The 27,930-nt window shown below is 36.6% G+C and overlaps 1 protein-coding gene across 1 annotated transcript in view; it reads right to left on the minus strand.

Moving 5' to 3' along the window:
• The window catches only part of LOC310638522 (cadherin-7), a gene marked incomplete at its 3' end in the record, with an annotated part of 123,717 nt that overhangs the window by 82,289 nt on the left and 13,498 nt on the right, over positions 1–27,930 (minus strand). The window contains exon 2 of the mRNA XM_083359672.1: positions 20,580–21,009. Within this exon, the coding sequence (XP_083215798.1) occupies positions 20,580–20,789 (210 nt within the window). The 5' untranslated portion in view covers positions 20,790–21,009. The remainder of the gene's footprint in view (positions 1–20,579; positions 21,010–27,930) is intronic.

Consider the following 27,930-nt stretch of genomic DNA (forward strand, 5'->3'; position numbering starts at 1 on the left):
CCCACTGGCTTTGTGTCGAAGGCTAGACTAGAACTCACCATCTTCCAGTTTCTAGTCTGATGCCTTAACTACTACATCAGACTTATTTAAATAGCAAGACACTACTATTGTAAAATAGTTGTAAGTTAAGATTTGGTTCCTATATTTAGAAAACATCTTGGTGAAGCAGGCTGATGTTAATTTAAAAGTAGTCAAGCTAGATATTTTAAGTTCCATAAAAATGATTTCTACAAGTGTGCTACATGGTGATATAAACAGTTCCCTGATTAGAGATCCAATCAGAGAAAGGTAACCCCCCATAAAGTTAATATGAGACACCCTTAAAAATCATATTTCTACATATTTTTTCTTGCATGATTTAAGTTACACTGTACGATGTAATTCCTAGACTTGACAAGGAAATCTTTGTGGAGGGAGTTGTTGGTTTTAATGCTCACTGGCAGTATTAGAAATCCTAAAACTAAATATGTTCAAGGTATTTGCATGCTTATGATTTTAATATTTTACTCTGCCACTATTTTCTTGCCCAATATGATTCTTTTTATAGAAGGTGACATGAGAAACACAGAAAGACAAACAAAATAGGTTTGAGAAGACTATTTTTTTTAAAAAAAGCTTCTGTTTATTGAAACGCTCTCAACTTCTCTTTTGTAATTCTGTGCTTCACATTACTTGAATGTAACTGGATGTTGAACATAACAAAAGTCTGTGAATGGAAAGCTACTGAAATACTGTTACTAATTGGCTCAGAACAAGTCCATGAATACTTTGGCCACCTAATGAGAAGGAAGGACTCACTGGAGAAGAGCCTAATGCTGGGAAAGATTGAGGGCAATAGAAGAAGGGGACGACAGAATGAGGTGGCTGGATGGAGTCACTGAAGCAGTAGGCGTGAGCTTAAATGGACTCCAGAAGATGGTAGAGGACAGGAAGGCCTGGAGGAACGTTGTCCATGGGGTCATGATGGGTCAGACATGACTTCGCAACTAACAACAACAACAAAGTCCATGAAGGACTAGACATCAAGTATACACATAATCTGTACATTTTAATGATGAAAAATATATGATATGGTAAAGCCATAATAAAGCTGGATCCCTGAACCTTTATTTCTGTAAAAACAATGCATCTTTAAATAAAAAAACGTGCTGAATAAAAAATGAGTAAAACTACTAATTATTTCATGAATCTTCTAATTCTTAACCCTTTCAGGCAATTTAAAATAATTAATAAAATGCTTACCAGTGGAAAATGATAGTATATTATTAATATTATGTCTTCCACCTTCACTGAAGGAGTCTTAACTGGTAAATACTGTGCTTCTCTTCTAATGTTGATGAAATATTAATGAAAATGGGACCCAAGATATGAAATAAAAACTTAAGTTGCATGTCTTCTGCACAGATAAAGACATCTAATATTTTGTCTATCACAGAATTTCTTACTAAGCAAAATAGCAAAATAGATAGTGAATAACTTGGAAACATACATACAAACATACACCACCCCAGTGATGCCCTCGACGTGATGTCCCGGTGCCTGGAGGCGGTCCGGGTCTGGATGGGGAGGAACAGGCTTCGTCTCAACCCTGACAAGACGGAGTGGCTGTGCGTACCGGCATCTCGGGATATTCGGGATATCCCACCCCTCATTATGGGGGGTGAGTCATTACCTCCTGTAGATAGGGCTCGCAACTTGGGAGTCCTCCTAGATTCACAGCTCTCCTTAGAAGACCATATTGTAGCTGTAACTAGGGGGGCGTTCACCCAGGTTCGCCTGGTGCGCCAGTTGTGGCCCTATCTAGACCGGGATGCCTTGCGCACGGTCACTCATGCGCTCGTGACCTCTCGTCTTGATTACTGCAATGCTCTCTACATGGGGCTACCCTTGAAGACCAGTCGGAGGCTCCAACTGGTACAGAATGCAGCCGCGAGAGTTGTATTGGGGGTTTCCCGATACTCCAGTGTCACACCTTTGCTCCGCGAGCTGCATTGGTTGCCAGTTGTCTTCCGGGTGAGGTTCAAGGTGTTGGTAATGACCTACAAAGCCCTCCATGGCATGGGTCCAGAATACCTTGGGGAGCACCTGCAGCCGGCGTCAACTTCCCTCCGCCCAGTACGCTCCCACAGAGAGGGCCTCCTCAGGGTGCCGCCGGTCAAAGAATGCCGACTGGTGACCCCCAGGGGGAGAGCGTTCTCTGTGGGTGCACCGGATTTATGGAACCATCTTCCGGTAGAGCTCCGGATGGCGCCCGATCTCCGCTCCTTCCGGCGCGACCTTAAAACCCATCTCTTTATAGAAGCGGGCCTGGCCTGATGGGACGGGGTGGGATTTTTATTATGACTTTAATTTTAAATTTGTATTATTGTGGGCATTGTTTAATCATGTTTTAATAGTTTTAATTTTTGTATCTGATTTTTATGTATTGCCCTGTTAACCGCCCTGAGTCTCTTGAGAGAAGGGCGGCATATAAATTAAATAAATAAATAAATAAATAAATAAATAAATAAATAAATAAATAAATAAATACTCATATATGCAATAGATGATGAAAAAAACAGAGGGAGACAAAAGGAAACCAAAAGTGCAGGGTAAGATACAATGGGTTTTCACTGGAAGTGTGCCAATTTAGGAAAAAGTAGAAGAAAATTTCCAAACTATAAGCATAATGCTATCTGGACCAGTAACATTAATCTAAAGACACAAGAAAAGAACCATTTTAGATGTGGAATATACTGCAACCCTATGCAAATTTATTCAATAGTAAGTCCTACTATCTTTACTACTGATATGATCTGTGAGGTTAATGAGATAATCCTAAATGAGATTATAGTGACGTAAAAAAAGTAAACTCATCATCTTTTCCCATATTTTACAGGCTTACATTAACCTTGTCTAAAGGTCTTTTTTCCCTCTCCTTTCTTATTGTAAATACTGGAATTATATCTCTACATTAGTATAGCTTAATGTTTCAGTCAGCTCCTTCTTTATAAATGGCAGCTCTGCCCTTTGTGTGGTTTTGTTACTAAGAGAAATCAAGTAGCTAAAATGGATAGAGTCTTTACACTTGGGTTGTCCCACTTGACAATTTTAAGACTTTGGCTGGACACCCCAGCTCTACACATTGGTACACATCGTCCTCTCTACCCTCTACTATTGGGATGAGGCCTAATATCCAAAAAAGTTATCTGTGTGGGATGCAAATCTGTGTGGGATGGAAAAAGGATTAAATTATTTATGAAATCCTAATATATTTCAGGATTTTAATCTTCACTTACACAACTAAGCAGCATAATTTATTAACAAGGATGAGTTCATTTATAAATTATCTGTTTCTTGATATAGTAGAGAATTAACAACTGATCTTCCTACTTGATAACAATATATAATTATATTCTGATGTATATATTCAGGTCAGCTATTTTATGTGTTATAATTGTGATAAAAAGAGGGGGTTTTTCCATTCATGTTAGGTTTTTCTAAGAACAAAAAGTGAAATAGATTGATATTAAAAGGACTGATAATTCTGTCCCCAAACATTCAAATTTTACAATTATATTCTCAGTGTAAAATAATGAAAAATTTGTTCAAAATTGACTAGACTTCTATTAATAATTTCTAAAACATAGATACAAACATATATGTATTGACATTATTCTATAATGTAATTATAGAATATTCTATAAAGCCATTGTTCCATATTCTATTTATTCTTATTAGTTATCATAAGTTTGATAAAGAGAGTTTAGATATAAAATAAGAAAACAGGAAAATTAAAACTACAGTAATATAGTGAGACAACACAATCAACATACAGAGAAAATGTAAAGATTATTAAGATCATTACTGCTAAGAACTCAAACAATTTAAAACTAAGTAGAACTCACTTTCTAGTAAATAAGAACAAGCTATAAAATTTATTAATATAAAATATGTTAATTTATTAATTAAAATAAATAATAAATTAACTTATTAAATTTTGTGGCATGGAATTTAATGTTGATTGTCATTTAAATAAATGACAAGGGGACACCGCAGATCACTAAAATTCAATAAAGGTGACTTATAAAGAAAGGAAAGTAACACACTTACCTGGATACTGAGGGGAGACACATTAGAGGTGAATTCAGGAGGTGGGCCAAAGCAAAAGAGAGCACAAAAGATATCAGAATCCTCCTAACCCATCACTGCTGTTGGCAGTTTTATTGTTTCATAATAGTTCAGAGCAATAACATAAAAAAAATCACTGGGAATTCTGGAGAAAATGAATGGAAGCCCTCTAAAGTTTGCCCAATAAGCAAAAGTTGATGTTGGAAATATCTTTCCTCTGAATACCTATTCAAATGAATGCTAGATTGTGACAAAGCATTCTTACAAAGGTACTGAGGGGCATATTGAATATAGTAGCCACTTATGGAGAAGCACTGCCGAGGTTTGAACTGCACACAAAAAATGCAAGACAGAGAAGAAGCTTTTATTTCATTCTGTTGTCCTGTGGACCCCATTGAATTTGGAACCAAGTTTTGATAAATTATGTTTAGTTCTGATAGCATACACATTACATGAAAAGAGGATTTATAATTTTTATATACTACCCAGGGTATTGACACATTTTATATGCTGACAGTAAGCTGGATAGGAACATTTCCAATACATTTGGTTCCTATATCGCATTGTCCCTTTTCATGATGAGGACATACTGCTGTATTTGCTGATATGCAGTATATTTTAAATATGCTGTAGTTTCTAGATGAATACACTATGTTTTGATTCTTTTCTCTATTTCCTTGACCTCAGCATTAACTTCTAAACTTGCATAGTGTGGGAGGGAGGTTGTTCAAGGTTACATCACATTAGATAAAACAGAAGCCCTTTCAGCAAAACATTTTTTTCTCAACAAAAAAAAGTGCTTAAGTGTACAGTTTACCAACAGTTTAGCAAGTAAATGGGCCCTCAAGAAGATGCACAGAATGGATAGGAAGGTTATCACACCCAGAAGGCCTGTTTTGTTTTGGTGTTTGTTCATCAGATTTATTTCCTATCTTTCACCCAGAAATTCAAGACAGCACATGTAACACTCTGTTCTCCAGGTTCTCATTTCAAGAGCCCTATGAGGTGATCTGAGCTAAATTCACCTAGTAAGGTTCTGTGGTTGAATCTGGATTTGAACTTAGGTCCTTGTCCAACAACTTGCCACCACACTAAACTGGCTTGAGTGTCTTAGTAATAAAAGCATGGAAGAAAACTGGCAAGATATATGCAAATAAGTAAAGAATTAAAGAAGAAATAAAAAAGCAAGCGGGCAAACAAAGGGACCAATAGCAACAAAATAGATGAAATAATATTATAATAGGTTCTCAGATCATAACTCTGATACTTTTGTGATTTTCTAAGTCATTCAGGCCAAAAATGTTGGGAACAAAAGAAAAGAGTTGGTTGACAGACTTACATCCATATACTGTAGGTTGGAGAAGCAGCGGTTTTCCAAAATGTTAAAGGAATATATGCAAGGGTTTTCATGTCCTGACTAAGGAAGACAATAAAAGACCTAATCAAAGAAAATAAAACCCAGAATTCTTCTAAAATATATGCATGTTTTCTCACAGCCCTATTTTCCAGAATGTATTTCCACTAAACATAATGAATGGAGGTCACAGATCCATGACAGATCCATGATTTCCTATTTCATTATTCAGAACACCTTATCTCTAAAACAACCCAAAGATCAGAAATAAATTTATTCTTTTTTTCCCTTGATTTGATAAATTATGTGGAAATTTCTGTTCTTTAACTATGTGGCAAGACTGCAAAATGCACACCAGAGCAAGTGTTTCCTATTTTGTGTTTTGATTTCTCTGACCCTTGAAGGGAAGAGCAGAAGTGGTGGGTTGAACAATCATTTTCTAATGCTGAATAATGGCTTTCTGGTTTCTTTCTGCTCAGAAAATAATTGAAAGAAAGACAGAAATAGCTTTGTCCACTAACTTTGTGTATTTATTTAGGCCGCAAAATCATCAGTACAGTGACCATCAAGAACTCTTTAGGAAAGAGCTTTCCTAAACCCTACTGAGATATATCAAGAGATATAAAAAGAAATGGTTACTCGCTGTTTCTCATTAGCAAAAGAAAGCCTCTTGAAAAAAGTACTTTCTGGAACAACAGAAATGACTGAGTGTATCTTGGTGGCAGCTTGTTAATAGAATAGAGGTCATCAAGAAGATAATCATAAAATTCTACTTAAATGGATTACTTTTCAGCATCCTTTCATGTAGCCAAGATGATGGTGATAATGATAATAATAGCTTTACCCCTTCCAATAACTGAGGTTTTCTGAGTAGATTAAAACCATTAAAACCTGTAAAACAACAAGGCGGGATAGGCAGTATTCAGTATAAAAACACTATCCCAGGATAATGCTATCTGAATACATTAAATATTTGAGAGTGTAATTCTACCAATTGCTATTTTATTTAAATCTCTGTTTCATTAATTGAGATTCTGAAGTGGTAACCTGATACTAAGAAAATGGGTGATAAATTGGGATTAATAAAAGGCGACAAAAAGGTTTGCAAAAGCACAATTGAAAAAGATAACTGCACACAGGAGCTAAAATGTAAGCATCGGGAATGAACTGAGTGTATATGTAATATGTAGTTGTTATCAATAATAAAGTATCAGAGATGTACTCTATCATAGAACAGTTCAGTGAACAGAAACAGTAGAATCATATTCTATTCAGTCATATTCTCAGAAGCACTTCTGCATTGCCCTCTTGATTGTCCTCACTGCTGTCACCTCTGCAATACCAAATGCTCCCTCTGAGCCAATTAGGCCTCTCTTCAGAAAAACAGTTCAGAAGTGCAAAAATTCAGCTGGCATTGCAAGAAGTCTCCCTCCTCCTCCCCACTCCCTCTGCACATTCAGTCTAAAACGTTGGATGAAATAATATCAAGAGAGGAAAAGAAAGAAGGGACATGACCAAGGAACCAAAAGATGACATAAGGAAGACAGTTCCAGTAATAGGAAATTATTAGCTGGTTCCAATCTGAGTGTCACTGGGACCAGAAGTTTGTTCTTCCAAGCTTTTGGACTTGTGCTGGAGCCCATCCTTGGGGATTTTTTTTCTCTCTCTCTAGAAGACACATTGTGGAAAGAGAGAAGTTCCCTAAGGATGAGCTCCGACACAAGTCCAAAAGCTTGGAAGAACCAACCTCTCATCCTAGTGACTGACCCAGATTGGATCCTGCAACATTATCCTGGGACACATATATTTGCCTTCATTTGTGGGAAATTATTAGCTTCACAATTCCAAAGTTAATGGTGCAAAACTCTTTTTACAGCACAGTTGTTGGGAGTGAACCAGAAAGTAATCCATCTGGTTGGAGGAGCTACTGAAGACCCATGGTTCTATGGGAGCAAAGGGCCATAGCACTGGCCCTGAATTGGCACAAGCCAAGCATATGTAAGGATGTAAGATTCATTTTAATATCTTTCTCATTTAGCACATTTTTAGACCCTTGGCTTTTCGATAATTCAAGGTACTGAAGCAAATGGACCGTGCCAGGTGTCGTATGCAATAATAAGGCAGCTGTTCTAGCCTTCCACTTCCCTTTTATCTGTTCCATAATAGCTCAAAAGCACACGCTTTAAACCAATTTCAACAAATGTTTTATGTTTCAATTTGGTTTAGTGCTGGTCATTAAGATAAGCTCTTCCAAATAAAAAAATATAACATAATTTAAGAATATTTATTATCTCTGCCACAAGGAGCCTGGAACTACAGAAAGAAGATGCATGCTTGAGTTGCATTTGATGTGAAATTACCCAGTTTTGCATTCTCAAAAATTTGCACATTTACAAATTTTAGAATGCAGTTTCTAACTTTAAAAAATGAGCAGAGAAACATAAGGAATAGAACCGTAATATACAGTGGAAATCAAACAAAACCAAACCGATTACTGCGGTTATAAGCAAGATACATAAACTTCAAATTCTTGGAAAAGAAGCTGGGGATAGAACAGGCAGTTATGATGAGTCACCTGGAAAAGTGGGAGGAAGGTTATCTTGTAAAACTTGAAGTGGGAAATCTAAAACTCTCAAAATATAACAAGGTGTATGCACGCTGTCAATCTTCAGTGTCATCCAGCAGTCAGGTTTTTTGAACCCTTCCAAGAGGGAAGATTTGTCATCCCATTATGCTGCTAATATTCCTAGCATTAAATAAATGTTATCTCCTCCATATAAGTAAATGAGACCTATTCACTTAACAAAGTACTTTGCAGCATTTATATTGCAAATGAATACATTAATGGATTATATTTGAGACAGCGGTGCATTAGCTTTTCTCCCCTCACCTAAAACAGTAAAAAAATGGCATGAGTTTGTATCTTGCTATGCCCTTCTCCCAGTATTTCTTGTAAGTTAGCCATGATTGTTAATTGCTGGTGTTATAGTGGATTTATGTTCCATTAACGATACAATAGTGGGAAATTATAGAAATAACTTGTGCTGTTATATTTTGGTCCTATGGGTTTGCTGAATCTTCATTAACATTCAAATTGTGCTGTCTGAGCAATTCTTGAAACAGCTCAGAGTCTGCTAAGAAACATTTCCAGCTTCATATAGACTATCTGCTGCTGAGAAGCTAGGATTTTCCTGCAGACTCCCTTGATTAGAATCCATAACTCAGACACATCTTATCCTACAAAGTATTTGATGAGGATATATCATCTCAGCACACACAAAGGTTTCACAAACTTCACTGACTGAAATTAGAGTTTTCTAATCTAATTCTCCATATTGTTCTATCTCCTCCTCTAAATGAAATGAACAGTGAGCTCCACCTACACTCAGTAGCTGACTTTTTATTTAAAGTGAAAGAATGTACTGAAAATAACAGGCACAAACCTAGTTATTTTCATTAGTTATCCTACTAACAGAAAACTAAATCAGATTTTTCCTTTTTCTCCTGCCTACTTCAAATCTATCTTCGTTCTAGTTTTGCTAATGTGCCACCAGACGTTTTCCCTAGAAATCTCTTATCAGCCCTCTCCTAAAAGAAGCCATTATTGTAAATTTGAAAACCTGTCCCCCATAAGATATAATTTTGTAATCTCATTTTCTCTCTAAACATGTGTTTGTTTGTATGTTTAAAGTTGATAGCGCTCACTTCAATTATAAGGAATGATCATTCTGAGTTTCCTTTCACAAAGTTTGTAAATGTTTTCACCAGATTGTCTAAGCCATCTCTGATCCTAATTGATTCAATTTGCCAATCTCATCCTGGCAGAAATGCTTTTCTGTTTTATCCATGTGGACTATCTGAGCAGAGTCTTATTACTATGACTACAAAACATATGGTAAATAGTTTGCAGGCCTTCTATTGCCCTCTTTCACATGCTCATGTTAAAGCCTTCTGTCTCCAAGATATCTCAGAAAGTTTTTATATAAAGTACTACAGTTGCATTGAATGGCCTTCTGTCAATACGTATAGCTTGCTTTATAGTATAGCTTGCTTTATAAACACATCATGCTTATACAGTAAAGTGTATAATTTAAGTCTTTTTTTAGAATGCTTGTTTTATTTTACACGCTTTTTCCAATTATCCTTAAAGAGCAAATACAGTATGCTATTTATATGCATTTTTGATTCAAGAAAAGATCAATGGGAATTTTGCCAACAACTTCAAGTGTATCAGCTCAGTATGTACCCATTATGATTGAGATACTCAAATCTAAATGAGAAGGCAATTCAATCCTCTAGATAGAGTACTTTTTGGAAATAAATCAACTCAAAGCAATAGGTTTCACTCTCAAATAAGAATCCACTGCAGGTCACCTGATATACCTTGCATAGGCTACAAATGACAAAATTTTACTAATTTTGTCACAGAAGCTCATGTTTGATGCACAAAGCCTTCCAATCTTGCAAGTCTTAGCCTTCAGAGTAATGTTGCATCTACCAGCATTTTAAACTAGTGTTCTGGATGTGGAGGGTAATTCCCACCAAGTATAGACAGTTCACTGATAAGATGAACTAGTTGGCAATAGCCTTTCTTGATATTCAGCTTCACTTTATCACCACTGTTTTACTCCATTAATGAAACTCAAAAAAGTTTTAATATTGCACTGTGGTGCAAATGAAGAATGCTGTACTCAGTATTGTAGAACTTTTTTGCAAGCAGCACTTTTTTTTCTGCTATTATAATATCACACTGGTAGAAGTTCCTGCTGATATGTATTAAGTAACAGATACAATGCCTGTTTAAAATCTGCTCTGTTCTTTTGCAGCAATGATGTATTGGCACAAAGACCAGAGTATTTTCATTTATCAGCATAGCATCTTCAGTTATGTGTTGCCTGCATGTAAGAATCCATGGAGTTGTCTACTTTAACTTTCAGAATTAGATGCTAAACTGCTGTGCTAGCAATGTAAATAAAATCCTTAAAATAAGTATGTGTGTATTGGAGGTGTGTGCAAATTTACTGTGTTAGCTTGGTCTTTCTTCAGGAAGGCCCAGTAAAATTTCCTAATCTGTATTCAGACCAAATACTGTTTTATTATCTGATTTGAAATGCCAGCTTCCCAGATTCAGCCAGTTTTATAAAAACTTCAATTTTCAATTATTGTACATTACAACTAGTAATAAAAATTCAGCAAACAAGGTTATATACTATGGTTGCTGATGGAATGATGAAAGTGGGAACAATGCAAATAAAAGTTATTCAACCTTCACTTTTTTTAGCATTTTTGGACAACATACTGAGACCGAATCATAAAACGCAAGGATGCGCCTAAGGAAAGTGGTAATAGTATTATGATAAAAGATAAGTGTTTCTTATTTTTTTCCTTTTTTGCCTCATGACCCCTTCCCCTTCAGGTTCCTTAGGACTATATTTTAAGTCCTAACCATAACCCTAATCCTAGTCTAGGCAATACCTACCATTTCTAAAAAAAAGAAAAGAAAAAAGAAAAGAAATCAATTCACAACTCACTTTGGCTGAGTCTGTTATTAATCGCTATCAAAGTAGATAAGTCTAAACTCACTGTCATGGTTCCAACAGTCAGAGACAAATAAAGCAAAACTCCGAGGCTTGCAAATTCCTCAAAGAACATGTTTATTGATTCAAAGTATCAGCACATCAAAAGTGAAACCAAGTCTGAATAGACATGTAACAATCCCCAATACAAAGTTAAGAAATCCCACCCCTAAAGCTATACAAGCAACTATATTCCCTAATACATCTTCTTAGTAGGCTTTTCACGAAATGACCAGCCTGCAGTCCCAGGAGCAACCAATGACCTTGGTTCCCATGGGAGAAAGTCTAGTGGCAAAAACCCCTCCCTCCATGCTATGTGTCAACCAAAAATGAGTAGGGAAAATGGCTACAGCCATTTTCAAAGTTGACACTGGACAATAGTCATACAAGGTTATTGTGCATTCTTGGAATAACAAATAAAACAAAGTTAACTTTTTCATCAGTGTGCTTTATTTTTGGATAGTGGCCCCAATTCTCACTTTTTAGCTAACCAGTTTCAGAGTGTCTAACTTCTTTACCCTGAACAATACCACAATTGTAACTCATTTTATGTTTGGCTTTATATATTAAAGCAGTGTTTCTCAACTTTGGCAACTGTAAGGCACGTAGAGGACAACTCCCAGAATTCCCCAGCTGCTTAACATCTTAAACTTGCTAAGATTGTGAAACACTACATTAAAGCCTCATGACTTGAGCCCTTTTATAGTCCAGGTGAACACAATGATACACCCACATTTTTGTAGATACCATTGAACTATTAATACTAGTATGTCTTTTGTAAAATACAATTAATTTAATATGTTGGCCACAAAAATGTGCACTATTGATTTATTATATATGTCTGTTAAATTTACAAACTGCCTTCTCTTCAGAGTTAAAGACAACATACATGGGGATTGCTCTCATTTTATCTTTATACAACAAAACTATGAGGTACAGGTTTTGTGCTCCTTGAGAGAGAAAATAGAGAAAGACCCTATTTTATTTAAGGGTAGGCAAATGTTCTTGAGAGGAGGCAGTCCCACAGACATCCAGACCTTAAACCAGGAAGAATTTTAAAGATAACAACTAGAACTTCAAGAGCTCAGCTTGGTAGTGACACCTAGCCAACTTTGACTAATCTCAAAAAAAGCTAAACAAAGGTTGGAATTCATTAGTTCTTGGATGGGCTACTAAATGTGGGGGAGGAAATTCTGGGATTCTAGCACCTAGTTGGTCATCTAAAGCTTTGCAGCCAAGTTTAAATTGCTTTAAGCAAATCTTTAGACTACAGCAGTTTTGCAATTTTAAAGAAGCTCAAAAGTCCAGCTATTTAAAAAATCCTAAAATGCATTACAATACCTTAATTCAATTTTAAATCAAACATTGCCTAACCCATACAAAGCATTTTTCTAGAATAAAATATTTCCTATTCTTCCCCACACCCCCACTCCCTATACTTACACACACATGTACACTTGAATTTTTACAGTAGATTGGTGAATAGATTTGATTTTGGATATGAATATTATCATTCATTTTATAGTGAGCTGAAGTTTATAATATTATGCCATGGTCTAATATTCTAAACTGGTACTTGCAAAGTATAACTTACTTACCTCCTTTTTAAAAAAAAAATGACAAGCAATCAATTCTTTTCAATGCTCACTTCAATCTTAATGAACAATGCAATAATAAAATAATCAACTTAACATAGTAATAAAGAACTAAACCAATCAATTAGCTTTTAGAGGAAACCTTTTTTCTGGTGTTGAAAATGTTAAAAATCATAGATGTGCAAGACAGAAGGCTAGTTACCCTTTTCTGCTATGATGAAATCCTACATTGAAAGAAATATATAGTATATTTTACATGCATCCAAGACACTAGCATGTCCTGAATGAAAACTCAGAATATACTGAAAGTCTAACCATGAACTTCAACAACTTCTGGTTGCATAGATTTCAGTTCCCATAATTCCTAGCTAGCATACCATTGCTTAACATTCTGGAAGTTGGAAGTTCACACAGTTGGATTTTGTCAACTCTGAGGAGCACTGCAATATGATACTTGTATTACACAGAGATGATCCAATAATGCTTTTTATTTGTTTGTTTGTTTACAATAGGTAAATTGACAGGGTTCTGGTTTGGATCAGAACCAGGGCTTCTTTTCTCATAGAATGCTCAGAATGTCATTCTGGCACCTTTTTTTAAAGGATTTTTCAACTTTTGCACAAGCTGTGCTATTCCCTCTATTGGCTTTCGAAAGCCAGTAGGGTCTTTCTTTGTTCTCCTTCCAGAGAGGGAACTGGGGAGGTCTCGGTGCTGGCAAATATAGTTGCATATTGATCCCGAAGAGCAGGGGAAGAAATTCAGAGGAGGCAGCTGCTGCTGTAGTGTCGACTGCTAGCAAAGTTCAGAGGAGGCTTGCAAGGCTGCCCGAGCCACGGCTTAGCAGCAGGTGTGAAGGAAGAGGGCCTGGGAGGAAGGGAGGTCCATTAAAGGTCCTGTGAATTATGACACTGGCCATGCCTGTCCATCGCCGGATCCCTACATTTCTTAATTTTAGAACCATGCAGGATTAGCAAGTTAAAGTCCTCTCTTGTTCATTTCATGGAGACATCTGGGTAGCCTTTATTTTTGCAACAGTATATAACTGGTTTGCATTGTCTCCTTTATGGTGTCCTTACATCCCCACCCCCAACTCCCCAATCTAACCTCCATCTCTGAGATTTCCTGACAGTCAGCCATCCAAGCACTAACTAGATTTGACCCTACTTGGCTCCAAGCTCAGAGTGAAAGTTAGCTTTCTAAAAGATAGTCTCCTTTACTCCCTCAGCCAGGAACTGTGTCTCATGGCTACTATTTTAGTGCTTATCTGGATTTTTGCAGATTTGATACGTCTATCTAAAGTGGTAATTTTAAGCATTTTTTTCATAAATTACTTAAGGATATACAGCTATACTTTCTCATATTTATTTAATGTTACTTTTGCATCTACTTATTTCAATCCATTTTTCTTTCTGTCATTAATTATCCAAGAATAAGAAATGTAAATTGTAAGCTCCTCATAGACAGTTCTATTTCATTGTTAAAATACACTCGGCAATTATGGACATATTCATTCATGTTCATAAATAGATTGAATTGTAACACTTTCCCCCTCACCTAGGCCTGTTCTCTTGTGTGTATAATTTGAACATAGGCCATTTTTTATCAGCAGTTGCAAAGAAATAGAAACAAAACTTTTAACTTATGTATTAATAACAATTTCTTTGCAATTCATTATCTTGTCAGCAACATGAGTCCATCAATTAAACACATATATGTTGAAGGCAGCATATGTACTTGTATTATACATCTATTATCTTCCACTGCTAGTCCTTCCAAAAGGAACTCAATATATGTCATACTATATATGCAAAACTTGTCTCCTCCTCTATTAAAGTGCAACACATTATTTTCCAAGTAGACAAAAAAATAATATTCCATCTTTACTATACCCACCTGCAGTATATAAACATGGGGGAGCTATCCCACAATTTTTCACCCCTATGGCAGCCTACTATGCTGTCTTCATGATTAATTTGATAAAAAAGAACTTAGTGTTCTAAGTTCATCATGAACTAAGTCTAATGAAAATAATTATTTTGGCAGGGATGAATTAATAACATGCAATTTGGGTTATAGGAGCATCTTATTCACTTGAACCAATGTGATCATATCTTTAAAATGGTATGTACAAGCCATCAATAATCTGGTTGCTAATATAGGTAGGTCCGGCATATATATATATATATAAATTATACAAATAAATATATAAATAAAATTATATAAATAAAAGATTAACAAGATGAGAGTCCCGGCACCTTTTTTATTTCTAGAAAAAAAACAACACTGATCAGAACTACCATTCATAGGTTGAAAAGAATCAATTACTTCCCATACCAGGTACTTTAATTTGGATTTCTTGCCTTACAATGCACAGGAGTTAAGAGAAATCATTTTTTGTTAGTGTTAATAGAAATTCCTTTCTTCTACCCTACGTTCTAAAACTTTAAGACTCTGAACCACATGTACATGTACAACTAATAAGATCTGTACTGTATCTACTCTTTTCTACATTCTTTAGTTATCTTACCTACAGATTATAGATGTATTGACTTTCAGTATTTCTTATATTACCCCCAAATTACATTTTGAACCACATTATAACACACCACATTGCACTGATTTTAAACAGAATTTGGTAAAATCATACTATACATACGCATAGTATGTTACAATTTTTATTTCTTTTTTTTTAAAAAAATACTATTCAAGAGCATGAGAAATGAAGGTGAGCAGGGCAAAAGAGAAAACTACTAGCCTACATTTCTCAACAGCAAGAAAAAAATGTATGATTAATAACCATTCAGCCGGTAGCATTTATTTTTATAGAATACAGCACCATGGACAGTGGTCTCCACTACAATAAGCACATAGTCCAGAGATTTTCAAACTTTTTCAGGCTAGATAGCATGTTAATAAGGAGGGGGAATCCTAGTAATCCTAATTAAGAAGAAAAGATCTAGTGAAAGGAAACTAACTGCATTCACATTCTTTCATGCATTTCTTGCGTTCTTGTGAAACCGTAGAGTTCCATAGAACAGTTTCAAAAACTCTATATTAGACAATGGTAATTGTCTTCCCACTCTACCCCCCAAAATACTCTATATTTCGAATACTCCATTCCAGGATTGCCTATATAAGAAACAGACATGCTCCTTTTATAAGCCAAAGATAACCAGTGGCTTCCAATAGTCAAGTAACTGGACTACAATTATTATCAGTAATGCCAAAGTTTAAGTGTTGTGAGAATTCTAACTATTATCTCACCAGTTTTTAGATAAAAATGATGTACTTTTGATTCAAACACTCTTTCCTGGAAAAATAAAACCATTAAAATGATATTTACATGGATTTAGTGGATTCTCATGAGATAGGCTTAAAATACAGAAGCAAATGTTCCAATAAGTTAAATTACCAGAAGTAAAGCTGACAGTCTGGTCAATCCTTTCTTGGCCAAATATTACATTGTGTTAGCTTTTGGTGGTTAGAGAAGAACAGCACTTGGAAAGGGGATCATGAATGCTTATGATGAAAAGAGAGTGGAGACATTTCATGCATATGAATGGCAAGATTTTAATGTGTTTTCTTTTTCTTTCTTTTTTAATTGTGGTAAATCTATTCTGGACAATTGATGGGGTTGTACCATATAAAAAGATTCACTGGCCATTTACTGACCAGGGTTAGCAGACTGCTTAACCACCAATATACCAAAAGTACAGCTATCCTAAAGGATTTCATAGATCTACTACTGGCAACTGAACTGAATTTATATATATATATTTATTGCAACTCCATCAGTAAAACCATCACAAAAATAACTCAAATCAATAATTTCAGTCATTTATCAAGTTATTTCCCCTTCACTAGAGATGGTAGAAAATGAAAGTTGATGAGTCTTTAGTATTATAATTGGAATGCAAGACAGGTGGCAGCTTTGTAGTGGCTTTATACTTGAGGGAAAAAAGACAAAAAATCATAAATAATAGGTCCAATATCGCAGCATTTTCTTTTATGTTTTCTCAGTACAACATACAAAAAATTCATATTCCTAATCTTAAGGGAGAAAAGTTTTATCCTGAAAAAAAAGTTCCATATATCTATGTTGCGATGAGCGACCGGTCAGGGTTCTGGCCTCAACTCTTAGAGCCCCGTAACAGGGGTGAGAATTTGGAGGGACCCTCGCAAGGGTGAACACCTTGAATATGGAAGGATCTTGCCCTTTGCCACTGACCCAGTGTGCCGGACGTTCCGACGGTCACACTTGGGAACTGCGATGGTTTTAGAGACAGAGTCCTAAGACAAACTGAGGCACCAACACAAGTTTGCTCAAGGTGAGAGAGCACGGAATGCCCGGGGTAGATGTTTTTGCCCCCCGAACAGCTCCGGACACCCTCCTTTTATTAGGCTGTTTCATTTGGGAGGGGGAAAGTACACATGAGGGAGCAACATATGGAAATATGGAAGGTCAAAGGGAAAACATAACTCATTGCATACATCTGCTAATGAAGAGAGCAAAGGTCATCACAGGAAACAATAAAGCATAGCTTATCATATTACAAATGCTAACAGAGAATACAAGGGTTGTCATCAGTCAAGAAGGCATACCTTAACTTGAAAGGCATGACTTGAAACATAACTTGAAACATAGACAATTATAAAAGACAAGTCTTGTTGTAAATGAAGCAAGGGGCAAAGGTTTATCACAGGAATGCAGACTTAAATGGGGGAAGGCAGAGGCCCCATCTTGAAGCAAGGACAACTATGAACAAGTGTAAAGAGATTTATCACTACAACTCAAGAATGCAAAACTGTATAACTTTTAATATAGAAATTAAAAGGGTCTTTTGGAGTCTGGGATAAGTACATATCTACTCTACCTGTATATATTTGTGTGGTGCACAAATATGCCCCTATATTCATGAACAGGCAAAGCAGTTCTAGTGCCAGATTCATTAGCTATGACAGTAATGGCAAACTTTTTAGACACCAAGTGCCCAAAAACTGTCCTGCCCCCTGCCCCACTCACCTGCAGGGCCACCTGCCTCCATGCCCTGCCAAAGATCGCCATGGTGGCCCTATAGCACCATGGTGGCTATGCCCTCCACCCGCACCCAGCAGTATCATCTGCGTGCAATGGAGTGTGAGGGTGGGGTCTTGCCCCTGCTGCCCGGCTGCCATGTTCTTGGCTGTGCTGCTCTGCACAGTCTATGTCCAGGGGCTACTCTCCTCTAGGGAGGCTGCTGGATAGGAGGGGGGAGGAGGGGTTAGGGCGATGGCGTGCATGCCCAAAGAGAGGGCTCTGCGTGCCACCTCTGGCACACGTGCCATAGGTTTGCCACCACTGAGCTATGAGATTTAAAGTGGGGATGAAGCTGCTCCCCATTCACTTGTTTTATCGGGTTCTCTTTATCTAGATTTGGGACTTGTATGGAGAACAGATTATGTTTTAGATCCTATTGTTGCATAAATATTGAAAAATTACAAGGGTTCACAAATCTTTAAGCACCATGGTAACCAATTGTTACAGATTTATTTAAAGTATAATTTCTTCAAGTCTTATTCCTCCTAAAACAGGATCCTAAGCACTATTTTACTTCTTTATTTCACTTTGTTTTGCCCCAAACCTACAAACAATATCACCAATCATTTCAGAGTTGCCTCATGAAATGAGTGGCAGATTTGCTAAATAAATTTGCTAAAAAAATAAATACATAGTTTTTATATATTTGATATGGCTCTAGAAATAAACATTAGTTTATTGCATCTACTTCCTAGTTGGTAAATGCATTGAAAAATATTCTTTAGATTAGAGATCCTGGCTTGCATAGAAAAATATGAATATTCTTGAAGTAAAACAGGGATTTAGTTGTAAATGTGTATCATATCACTAATACTGAACTTACTATTAGTCTTAAATATGGCCTACGCCACACAAGTGACCAAGAAGTGTAACCTGGTCCACATTTTAGTATATGAAAGCCTTTATGAATGAAAGCCAAGAGGCCAGAGAGATCAGTGTCTATGAATCAAATGACATTTCCTTTCATATTTCCTTTTCTGTTTCTTATTTTAAATCTTTATTTCCTATTTCTTACTCCTTTCCTGCATATTGCATAAAGTTGCTTAACCTGAAACGAAATACAATAGCATGATTGATTAGTGAATTCCCTGCTGAGCATGGAGGGTTTTATTTTTTTCTGAAAAAGAATAATCTTTCTAAATACCTTTATAATCCTTTTTAATAACTAGGAAAAGAGGGCTTGTTGCTAGAGATAGATGCAGTGAGGAATTTTTGTTTCCCGTTCTTATAGGATAAGATGCAAAGTTAGGTAAGAAAACAAAATACTATCCAAACTACCTTCAAACCTTTCACAACCTTTTCCAATGTCCCTTATCAATCTGTCATTAAAGGGCTACAGAATAAAGCTACAACAGGTAGCCTGGGCTGGTTATGTATAATCACAATCAAAGTCTTTGGAAAGAACAGACCATAAGCTTTACAAGGAAAGAAATGGCCTGGAGTATATATAGTACATTGTCACGCGCCTGAAAGCATTTCACAGCTGTAAAAGCTGGCAGGAGGGGCAGAGAAGTTTAAAAAGTATCTGAACTGCAGACCTGATGAGGGTACTAACAAGCATTTGGTAACTTGGGAAGAAGAGAGGCTTAAAAGCAAAGTGAGGGAAAAAGTTACTTACTACATGATTTCCATTATGATTAACTTTAGGGCAGAATAGTAAATTTTGAGACAAAGGGAAAAAATACAAATTCCAGCTGTTAAGAGTTGCTCTATTTGCAGGAATAAGATATTGCGGCAACCAAGCATTAAAACTATAGGTAGGTATAACTAGGGCATCGGGTGCTATAAAGTTTCCTTCACAATTGTTTTGAGTTTGCTTCCTTCGTAATTGTTTTGAGTTTGCTTTCAAACTGCCTTGCTACTTGGTCTATGGCTACTCCGAAGGCATATGTGGAACTTGAAAACATCCAGTTTTCCATTCACTCCTCCCCCTTCCCAAATTGTCATCCCACTGAAAACGATCAGCCACTAACCATGCCAGACATTTGTGAGTGGTTTGGGTTTTCAGTGTCTTTCTTTAATGCGTCTTTCCTCACACACAGATTTTGGATTCTGCCTCCTCCCTTGCAATATCCTTTCTCCATTTAGAATTGGAACTGGATCTAATCTTGGGTGGATATATTGAACTGTTTTAGTTTCCTTATTATAGATTTCTGCTGATGCTGTAAATTAGTTAATGGGTTGAAGCAATAATGTCACATGATTAGAAACCCATTTATTATTCAGCTTGTTTAGGTTCCAGATTTTATTTTATGAGGCTGTACTTTGCTTGCTCATTTATTTGGAAATCTACAATAACAGCGAAAACTATTGAAACGCATAGCTTTTGCTGTTATCAGTACCAAGGACAAAAGGAAATAGATTAAGGAACATTAAGGCTCCATGCCTGAGCAATCAAACAAATGCGGACATTTTCATACTGTGGTTCCATTACCCTGCTTGACTATGTACATGCATCCATTTCCACATATGTGTTGAAACTGCAGGGAGAATCCATGGCCCCCAGAGATTATGGTTGTAGTCCCAAGCTGCAGTGCTATAATTCTCCAAGGCAGCGCAACTCTGAGACCATATAGGAACATAAGTACCCTAGTAATGGGTAAACATTTGGGGACATAAAAGTCATATTACCAGCAACTTTTTGAAGTAAAAATTCTTAGAGATGTCTGCAAGTAAACATTGCTTAACACTGTAATCCTTGCATTATCAGTCTCATGTAGCTTTATCTATCTTGTCTTCTGAGTAGGCATTTGGGAGTTATAGTCCACACACAGAAAGATGACAGTAGATTGAAGATGGTGCTTTACTAGCACAATTCAAAATCACATTAGGCAAGAATTTGTATACTATGAAATAAATTCTCCTACCTTTCCTACATAAAGAGGATCGCTTCCCATGTATTCCTCCAGTACAAAGAACTGATTCCATACCCAACTGCGTTTGGTTCGGGATTTCCCAGGTTGGAAGTAGGGCTTTGATCCCGATCTTGGCAGTTCTGCTTGGCTCATCCCAGAAAGACAGAGGAAAAGAGCAAGTATCTGCAAAAAATGGCAGAGCTCTACTTTGCCTAATTTCATTTTTCTTCTTCTCCCTGTGCAAGGAAAAAAATAAAGTAGCAAAAACAAAACAAACGAACGAGAGAAAACTGGAGAATAGAACGGGCAAAGTTCCGCTTGGCTTAGTGAGACATCCAGTGAGATTCCAGAGGTAACGACTGGTGTTTGATGTTCGATTAAAAAAAAAAAATCACTCTCCACTACTGAACATTCTTCACAAAAGATACAGCATGAGAAATACCTATGAAAGAAAAGGGAAAAATAAAGACAATAACTGTTTTCAGATATATTTCCTGAAAATGACATTTCTTTTAACTTTCATAGGTGAATGATGAAGTTCTCTCAACTTGTCATTTCAGATATGGGCGAGAGGTAATATTTCAACCTGCTGAGTGCTGCTCCTTCAATTGCATTAATACATTTCAGTGGTGAATTTACATCTAAGTACTATGGGTATGAGAAGACATGTCTGAGGTCTCAACCCACCAACCAACTGATTAAGAGATGCATTGAGCTCATTTGAATTTCCAAATCTCCCTCACTTGATTCCTTCCTTTCATCATAGCAATCAAATTAACCAGAAGTTACTGAGGAAGTGAAAGAGACCAATTACGTTCACCCATTGCTTCAGACTCTTCCAAATAAAACTGAACAGGAATAAATCAAGAATTTATGCTTCTGGGTTCGTGGCAGGTTTTTAATTCTACCAGCAAATATATCAGTATGTTTTATATTTAAAAGCCTATACATTGGCCTTAAGCTGTCTCAGTGGTGCGTATCAGATACCAGTTTGCTGGTGGATAGTTTTATCATTTTCAAAAGCCACATTAGAGCTTAGTAAGTTGGAGAATGAAGGCTATTTAGAAATTTTAGCTCAAGGATTCCTGAAATAGGTACTGATTCCTGGACTCTGACATGGTACAGCAAATCAAGGTTGAAATACAATATGGAAATATATGCATTATTTTCTAGGTCTCAGTTTAACATGTGATACTTCAATTTCAAAAATAAGCATTACTCATGTCTTAATAGTTACAAACAACAGCCTGAAAATATGCAGACATTAAGTGTGATAAAGTAGAAGCAGTTTAACATCTATAAGTCCCCAGGCTGTAGCATACTTATCAAATGAAAGGCACTGGGGGGGAAAAGTATTTATTTAATTTAGCTTAATTTACTAATTTATATTCCACCTTTCACCATAAAATGAATTTAAAAATTCATACAGCAATAAAATAAGACAAATACTGTAATAGAAACCAATATTACATAATAAATACATTATCAAATACGAATGCATCCCAATTAAAAACAAATATTTCATTAAAAGAATCATTTTAAGAAAAAAATCAAAAAGCCACAGTATTGATGAGATATAATTGCTGGACCAAGAGAAGTTAATTAAATAATTAATATAAAAATAAATTAATAAATTATTGTCTAATCATTCATTTCAAAGCTTTCTTTGATGCCTTTTACACTAGGTATCTTAATAATAGTCTAATCATAATTAACTGGACAGAAAGACACAATATAAACCAAATATAGGTGAAGAAAACTAAGCAGTGTGAAGACAGATATAATCATGCAAATATTTAGAATCAGGTTGCTAGTCCTGTTAACATAATTTAAAAAAAAACATTGCTACAATCTGATCTGTTTGGAGCAATAATAAGAGTTAACCCAATTATCATCAGGTGACCTATTAATTTCCAGAAATTGGTTGATATTAAAAGCTCATAAAGACTAGAAAATTATATTCACTCATAAGACCTTAAAATTTCATAGGAAGACACAATGTACGCAGGGCAAGACTGAAGCCGTCACATGTTCACAGCCTAACCTAATTCACAGAATTTTTGACAGAATAAGATGAGAGTAAAGGAGGAAGCAAATAATACAATGCTAAGAATCACTGGATGAAAATATGATGCAAAATATAATGAACTGCATGCTGCTTCTCGGAACAATGCCATTAGTTTTAATGACAAGAAGTTAATAATGCATGCTTCTTCTGTATAATATTTATGATATACTTTGCAATATGTCACAGCTAGGCAACATGGTATGTCTTGACACAACACTCTGAAGATACTTCTCTTGAGAAATGTATTCTCTCTTTCTCTCTCTCTCTCTCTCTCTCTCTCTCTCTCTCTCTCTCTGTGTGTGTGTGTGTTTTAATTAGGAATCAAAGAAAAAATAAAAGTGAATGTCAGTACCTAATAAAGCATCCACTTTTGTTAGCATAGTTATTTATAAAGATGCCTCTATCTCTGAGGCATTCTTAGCATGATTGTAAGACAGTGTTTTCCTTAAAAACAAAAAAGAATAAAGAAAATAAGGTCTGGAGAAGATGGAAAAGGTTAGCTAGGCTAGTAGAAAAGTTTGGGGTGGAGAGAGGCTACACTGTATCTTTTAGAGCAATCTTCTAGTAAACAAGGGCCTTCCAGACTCATTCCCACTTTGGCAACCACTTTTGAAAAGAAACTTTTGAAAGTCATGCTGTAAAACTGCACACTCTTAAAATTAACTATTTGTTCAGGCCTGCGATAGAAATAGTAACCAAGATGTGAACACTTCAGAATAACTGCCCCCAAACAGTTTATTTTATGAAATAAGGATTCTATTTATGGATTTCATCCTTAACTTGAAGCATCTTCCTTTCCTTCAAATCTCCTGTACCATATAACAATATTCAGTTGGACCTATTCAAACTAGGGATTCAATCGGTTAAAAATGAAAGTGGGCATATATTTGCATTATTTTTTTTTACTGAATGGCTCAACTGTTTGTCATCTAGAACATTCAGCCAAATATGAGAGGGATTATGTCATGGTGTTTAAGTGGTGTTCCGGTTGTTTTGGGATTGCTTGCAAGGCATCTATTACTATTGGTACTATCTTTGCTTTCTTTTGCCACAATCGTTCTGTTTCTATTTGCAGGTCTTTGCATTTTGTGATTTTCTCCAGTTCTTTGTCTTCTAGTATGCAGATTCCAGGTATAGCTATGTCCGCTAGTCTTTCTTATCAACAATTGTTAAACTTTGGTGTTACGTGGGAGGTGTTCGTCTTTTTAAATTCTAAAGCTCCAGAGTGCTTTAGCTTTAACTTCATTTTCTATTAATCTGTCTATTTTGTGTCCCATCAAGTCTTACTTGCAGGCATATGGTATTTCTTCCGTATATGCCAATGCATCACTGTTACTACTTTGTCATGCCATAGTTTATAGTCAGTCCATGATTTCTTTTTCTTTTTATTTTTTCAGCAGCAAAGCAATGGTCCAATGTTTCTCCAGCTTCTTTGTAGAGGAAGCATTGGTGTCTTCTCAATTCTGGCTTTGTATGGATTTGCTCTCAAGGCTTGATCTTCTCCATTGTTTTTATTATTACAATTGATGATTTAAGATATTCAGATTGGACTTGGCATTTTTATCTACCAATTAAGACATTCCAAATGTCCTAATACAGGCAGATATTGTTCTTTAATGTTATTAAAATTGATGTCACTGGACATAAGCTGTGTCAAGTATAGCTGCTTTTTGCAATTGACTGACAGTAACTTTGCCAATGCTGATGGTGTTCAAATGATGGTCAGATGTTTTAGGACTGCATCTGAGGCTACTATTATTATTATGGTTCTGTAAACAGTCAGCCAGATGTTTAGACTGGATTTGGCATTTTTTCCACCAGTCAAGTCCTTCAAAGGTTGTGGTATAGACAGATGTTGTTTGATGATATTAAAGGTATTGCTGCAGGATGTCAGCTGTTCCAAGTAAAGATGCCTTTTGCAAATGACTAATGGTGATTCAAGTGGTGCTCCAGAAGTTTTGGGATTACATCCAAGTGCCTTTATTATTGATTGACTGATTTGATTTGATTTTTACTCCATATCAGCAAATAGCCCAAGCCTGCAAAGATGGAGTGAGGAAAGCTAAGGCTGAAAATGAACTAAGGCTTGCAACAAAAATCAAAAATTACAAAAAAAGCTTCTTTCAACATGTAAAATACAAGAAAAAAAGTTAAGGAAATAATTGGTCCATTAGTGGGAGAAAGTGGCAAGAAGGTGACAAACAACAGGGAGAATAGCAGAACTACTCAACTTGTTTTTTGCAAAGGGAAAAAACAGGCCAACCTATCAAAAACAGTACCATAAAAAACAGATTAGAAACATGTTAAGATAGGAAAGAAAATGGTAAGTGAGCACCTGTCCACCCTAGATGAGCTCAAATCACCAGGACCAGATGGATTACACCCCAAGGTTCTCAAGAAATTGGCAGATGTGATCTGAGAACCACTGAACTATATCTTTCAAAGATCCTGGACCACTAGTAAACTACCAGAGGACTGGAAAAGACCTGATGTAGTTCCCATCTTCAAAAAAGAAAAAAAAATAGATTCAGGAAACTAGATGATGTTAATACAAGGGAAGATCTTGGAAAAGATGATCAAGCAATGAATCAGCGAACACCTAGAGGCAAACAAAATCATTACCAAAAGCCAACATGGGTTTATCAAAAACAGCTCATGCCAGACAAATCTTATTGCATTCTTTGACCAGGTGACAAAATTAGTGGACCAGAGGAATGCTGTGGATATAATTTACTTGGACTTCAGTAAGGCATTTGATAAAGTAGACCACAACCTACTACGTGTTAAGATACAAAAATGGGAGTTAGATAGCATCACCACCGGATGGATTTGTAGCTGGCTGACTGTGGACCTCGATGGAACTGCATCTACATGGAGGGAAGTGTGTAGTGGAGTGCTCCAGGGCTCTGTTCTGGGCCCAGTGTTCTTCAACATCTTCATCAATGATTTGGATGAGGGCATAGATGGGAAACTCATCAAATTTGCAGACGACAGCAAGCTGGCAGGAATAGCCAACACTCCAGAAGATAGGCTTAAGATACAGAAGGATCTGGACAAACTTGAACATTGGGCGCTATCTAACAAAATGAAATTCAATGGTGAAAAAGGTTCTACATTTAAGCAAGAAAAACCAAATGCACAGATATAGTATAGGTGGTACCTTGCTCAATAGTAGCAACTGCGAGAGGGATCTTGAAGTCCTAGTAGACAATCACTTAAATATGAGCCAGCAGTCTGCTGCAGCTACCAAAAAAGCCAACACAGTGCTAGGCTGCATTAACAGAGGGATAGAATCAAGATCACTTGAAGTACTAATGCCACTTTACAATGCCTTGGTAAGGCCACACCTGAAATACTGCATCCAGTTTTGGTCACCAAGATGTAAAAAAGATGTTGAGACTCTAGAACAGACATGTCAAACACAAGGCCCGGGGACCGGATCCGGCCCGCAAAGTGGTTTCATGCGGCCCGCGAAGCCATCCTGGAAACAGTGAGGGAACGGCCCCCACTGCCTTGGCCCTGGCCCAGAGACCCTCTTCCTGCCAGAGACCCTCAGATCTGTCCCACTCCTGCCCAGGCCCCCATAGGCACCCTTGATGAGAACGATGTAGAGCTGGCCATGCCCACCCAGTAGGCCATACGCACTCTAGCCACGCCCACCCAGCAGGCCATGCCCACCAAGGCCATACCCACCTGGCCCCCTGAGGGCAACCGCAATGCTGATGCGGCCCTCAATGAAATTGAGTTTGACACCCCTGCTCTAGAAAGAGTACAGAGAAGAGCAACAAAGATGATCAGGGGACTGGAGGTTAAAACATATAAGGAATGGTTGCTGGAATTGGGAATGGCTAGTCTAATGAAGAGAAGGACGAGGGATGACATGATAGCAGTGTTCCAATATGCCACAAAGAAGAGGGATTCAAACTATCCTCCAAAGCACCTGAAGCCAGGACAAGAAGCAATGATGAAAACTAACCAAAGAGAGAAGCAACCTAGAACTAAAGAGAAATTTTCTGACAGTCAGAACTATTAATCAGCGGAACAACCTGCCTCCAGAACCTGTGAATGTTCCAACACTGGAAGTTTTTAAGAAGAGACTGGACAGCCATTTGTCTGAAATGGTATAGGGTTTCCTGAAATGGTATAGGGTTTCCTGAGCAGGGGGTTGGACTAGATGACCTCCAAGGTACCTTCCAACATCATCATCATCATCATTATTATTATTATTATTATTATTATTATTATTATTATTATTATTATCATCATCATCATCATCATCATCATCATCATCATCATCATTATCCTTCTCCCATGCTGGTCCAGTGGGAGTTGGTAGACTTTTTTTTTTTAGTAATCAGTTTGAGGCTGAAAGGCAACAACTAACCCACAATCATCCAGCAGGCTGCTGTGTGTCTCCCTGTTCCTAGTTCAACACCTTAACAATTTTACTACACTAATTCGGATACATTATACATGTGCCTGTGCACATGTGCATGCACACACATTCTCACTATTATATACAAAGTAAAAAAAATAACATCTATGTGCTATACACACAAGCATAAAAAAGCTTTTTTTAAAAAAAAACACACATTTTCTTACTATTGCATTTCTTTTAAAGGGCTTTCTGACACCACCACCCCTGCTGTCTCTTAATATAACTCCAGTAAAGTCAGTGTTTGCAATTATTGTTTATAAGTCAACAATTGCTGGTTCAAAACCCAACAGAAATATGCTTGTTATTACCTATTTTCAAGCTTCCTTGCCCACTACATTTTTTATAAGTTCATTCTCACCATTTTCCCATTTCTCCAGCATTTGAGAAAGAACATTTTACCTCCAACTCCCGAATAGTAACCTTTGATTTACAGTGCAAAAGTTATACTAATTATGCTACACAACATGATTACAATAAAGGAGAAATCTAAAAATGATCTAATGACTTAACGGTGTACTAGATTAGTTAAAGGGGGTATTCATTTCTCTGCAGATAAGGAAGTTGTGACATCTATTATCTGTGGTGGAAATAAAACCCTAGGGACTTGTAACATCTCTGTTTGGAGATTTAGTGGTTGTTTGCATTTTTGCAGCATAGATACAATAGCCTTGAATCTGTTTTTCATCATTTCCTGAGAAAATAAGCACAGAAAATAGAGGGCTTTGAATGTTAAAATCTGGCTTGTACTACAAGCATATTTTATTCCTGGGGTTTTAGGGTTAAGACAGGTTTTCTCCATTTTTTTCAAAGCAAAATATCGAGCAGTCAAGACAATTTTTTAAAAAATTCTCAACCGA

Source organism: Vipera ursinii (assembly GCF_947247035.1).
Source record: "Vipera ursinii genome assembly, chromosome: 3".
NCBI classification, from domain to species: domain Eukaryota; kingdom Metazoa; phylum Chordata; class Lepidosauria; order Squamata; family Viperidae; genus Vipera; species Vipera ursinii.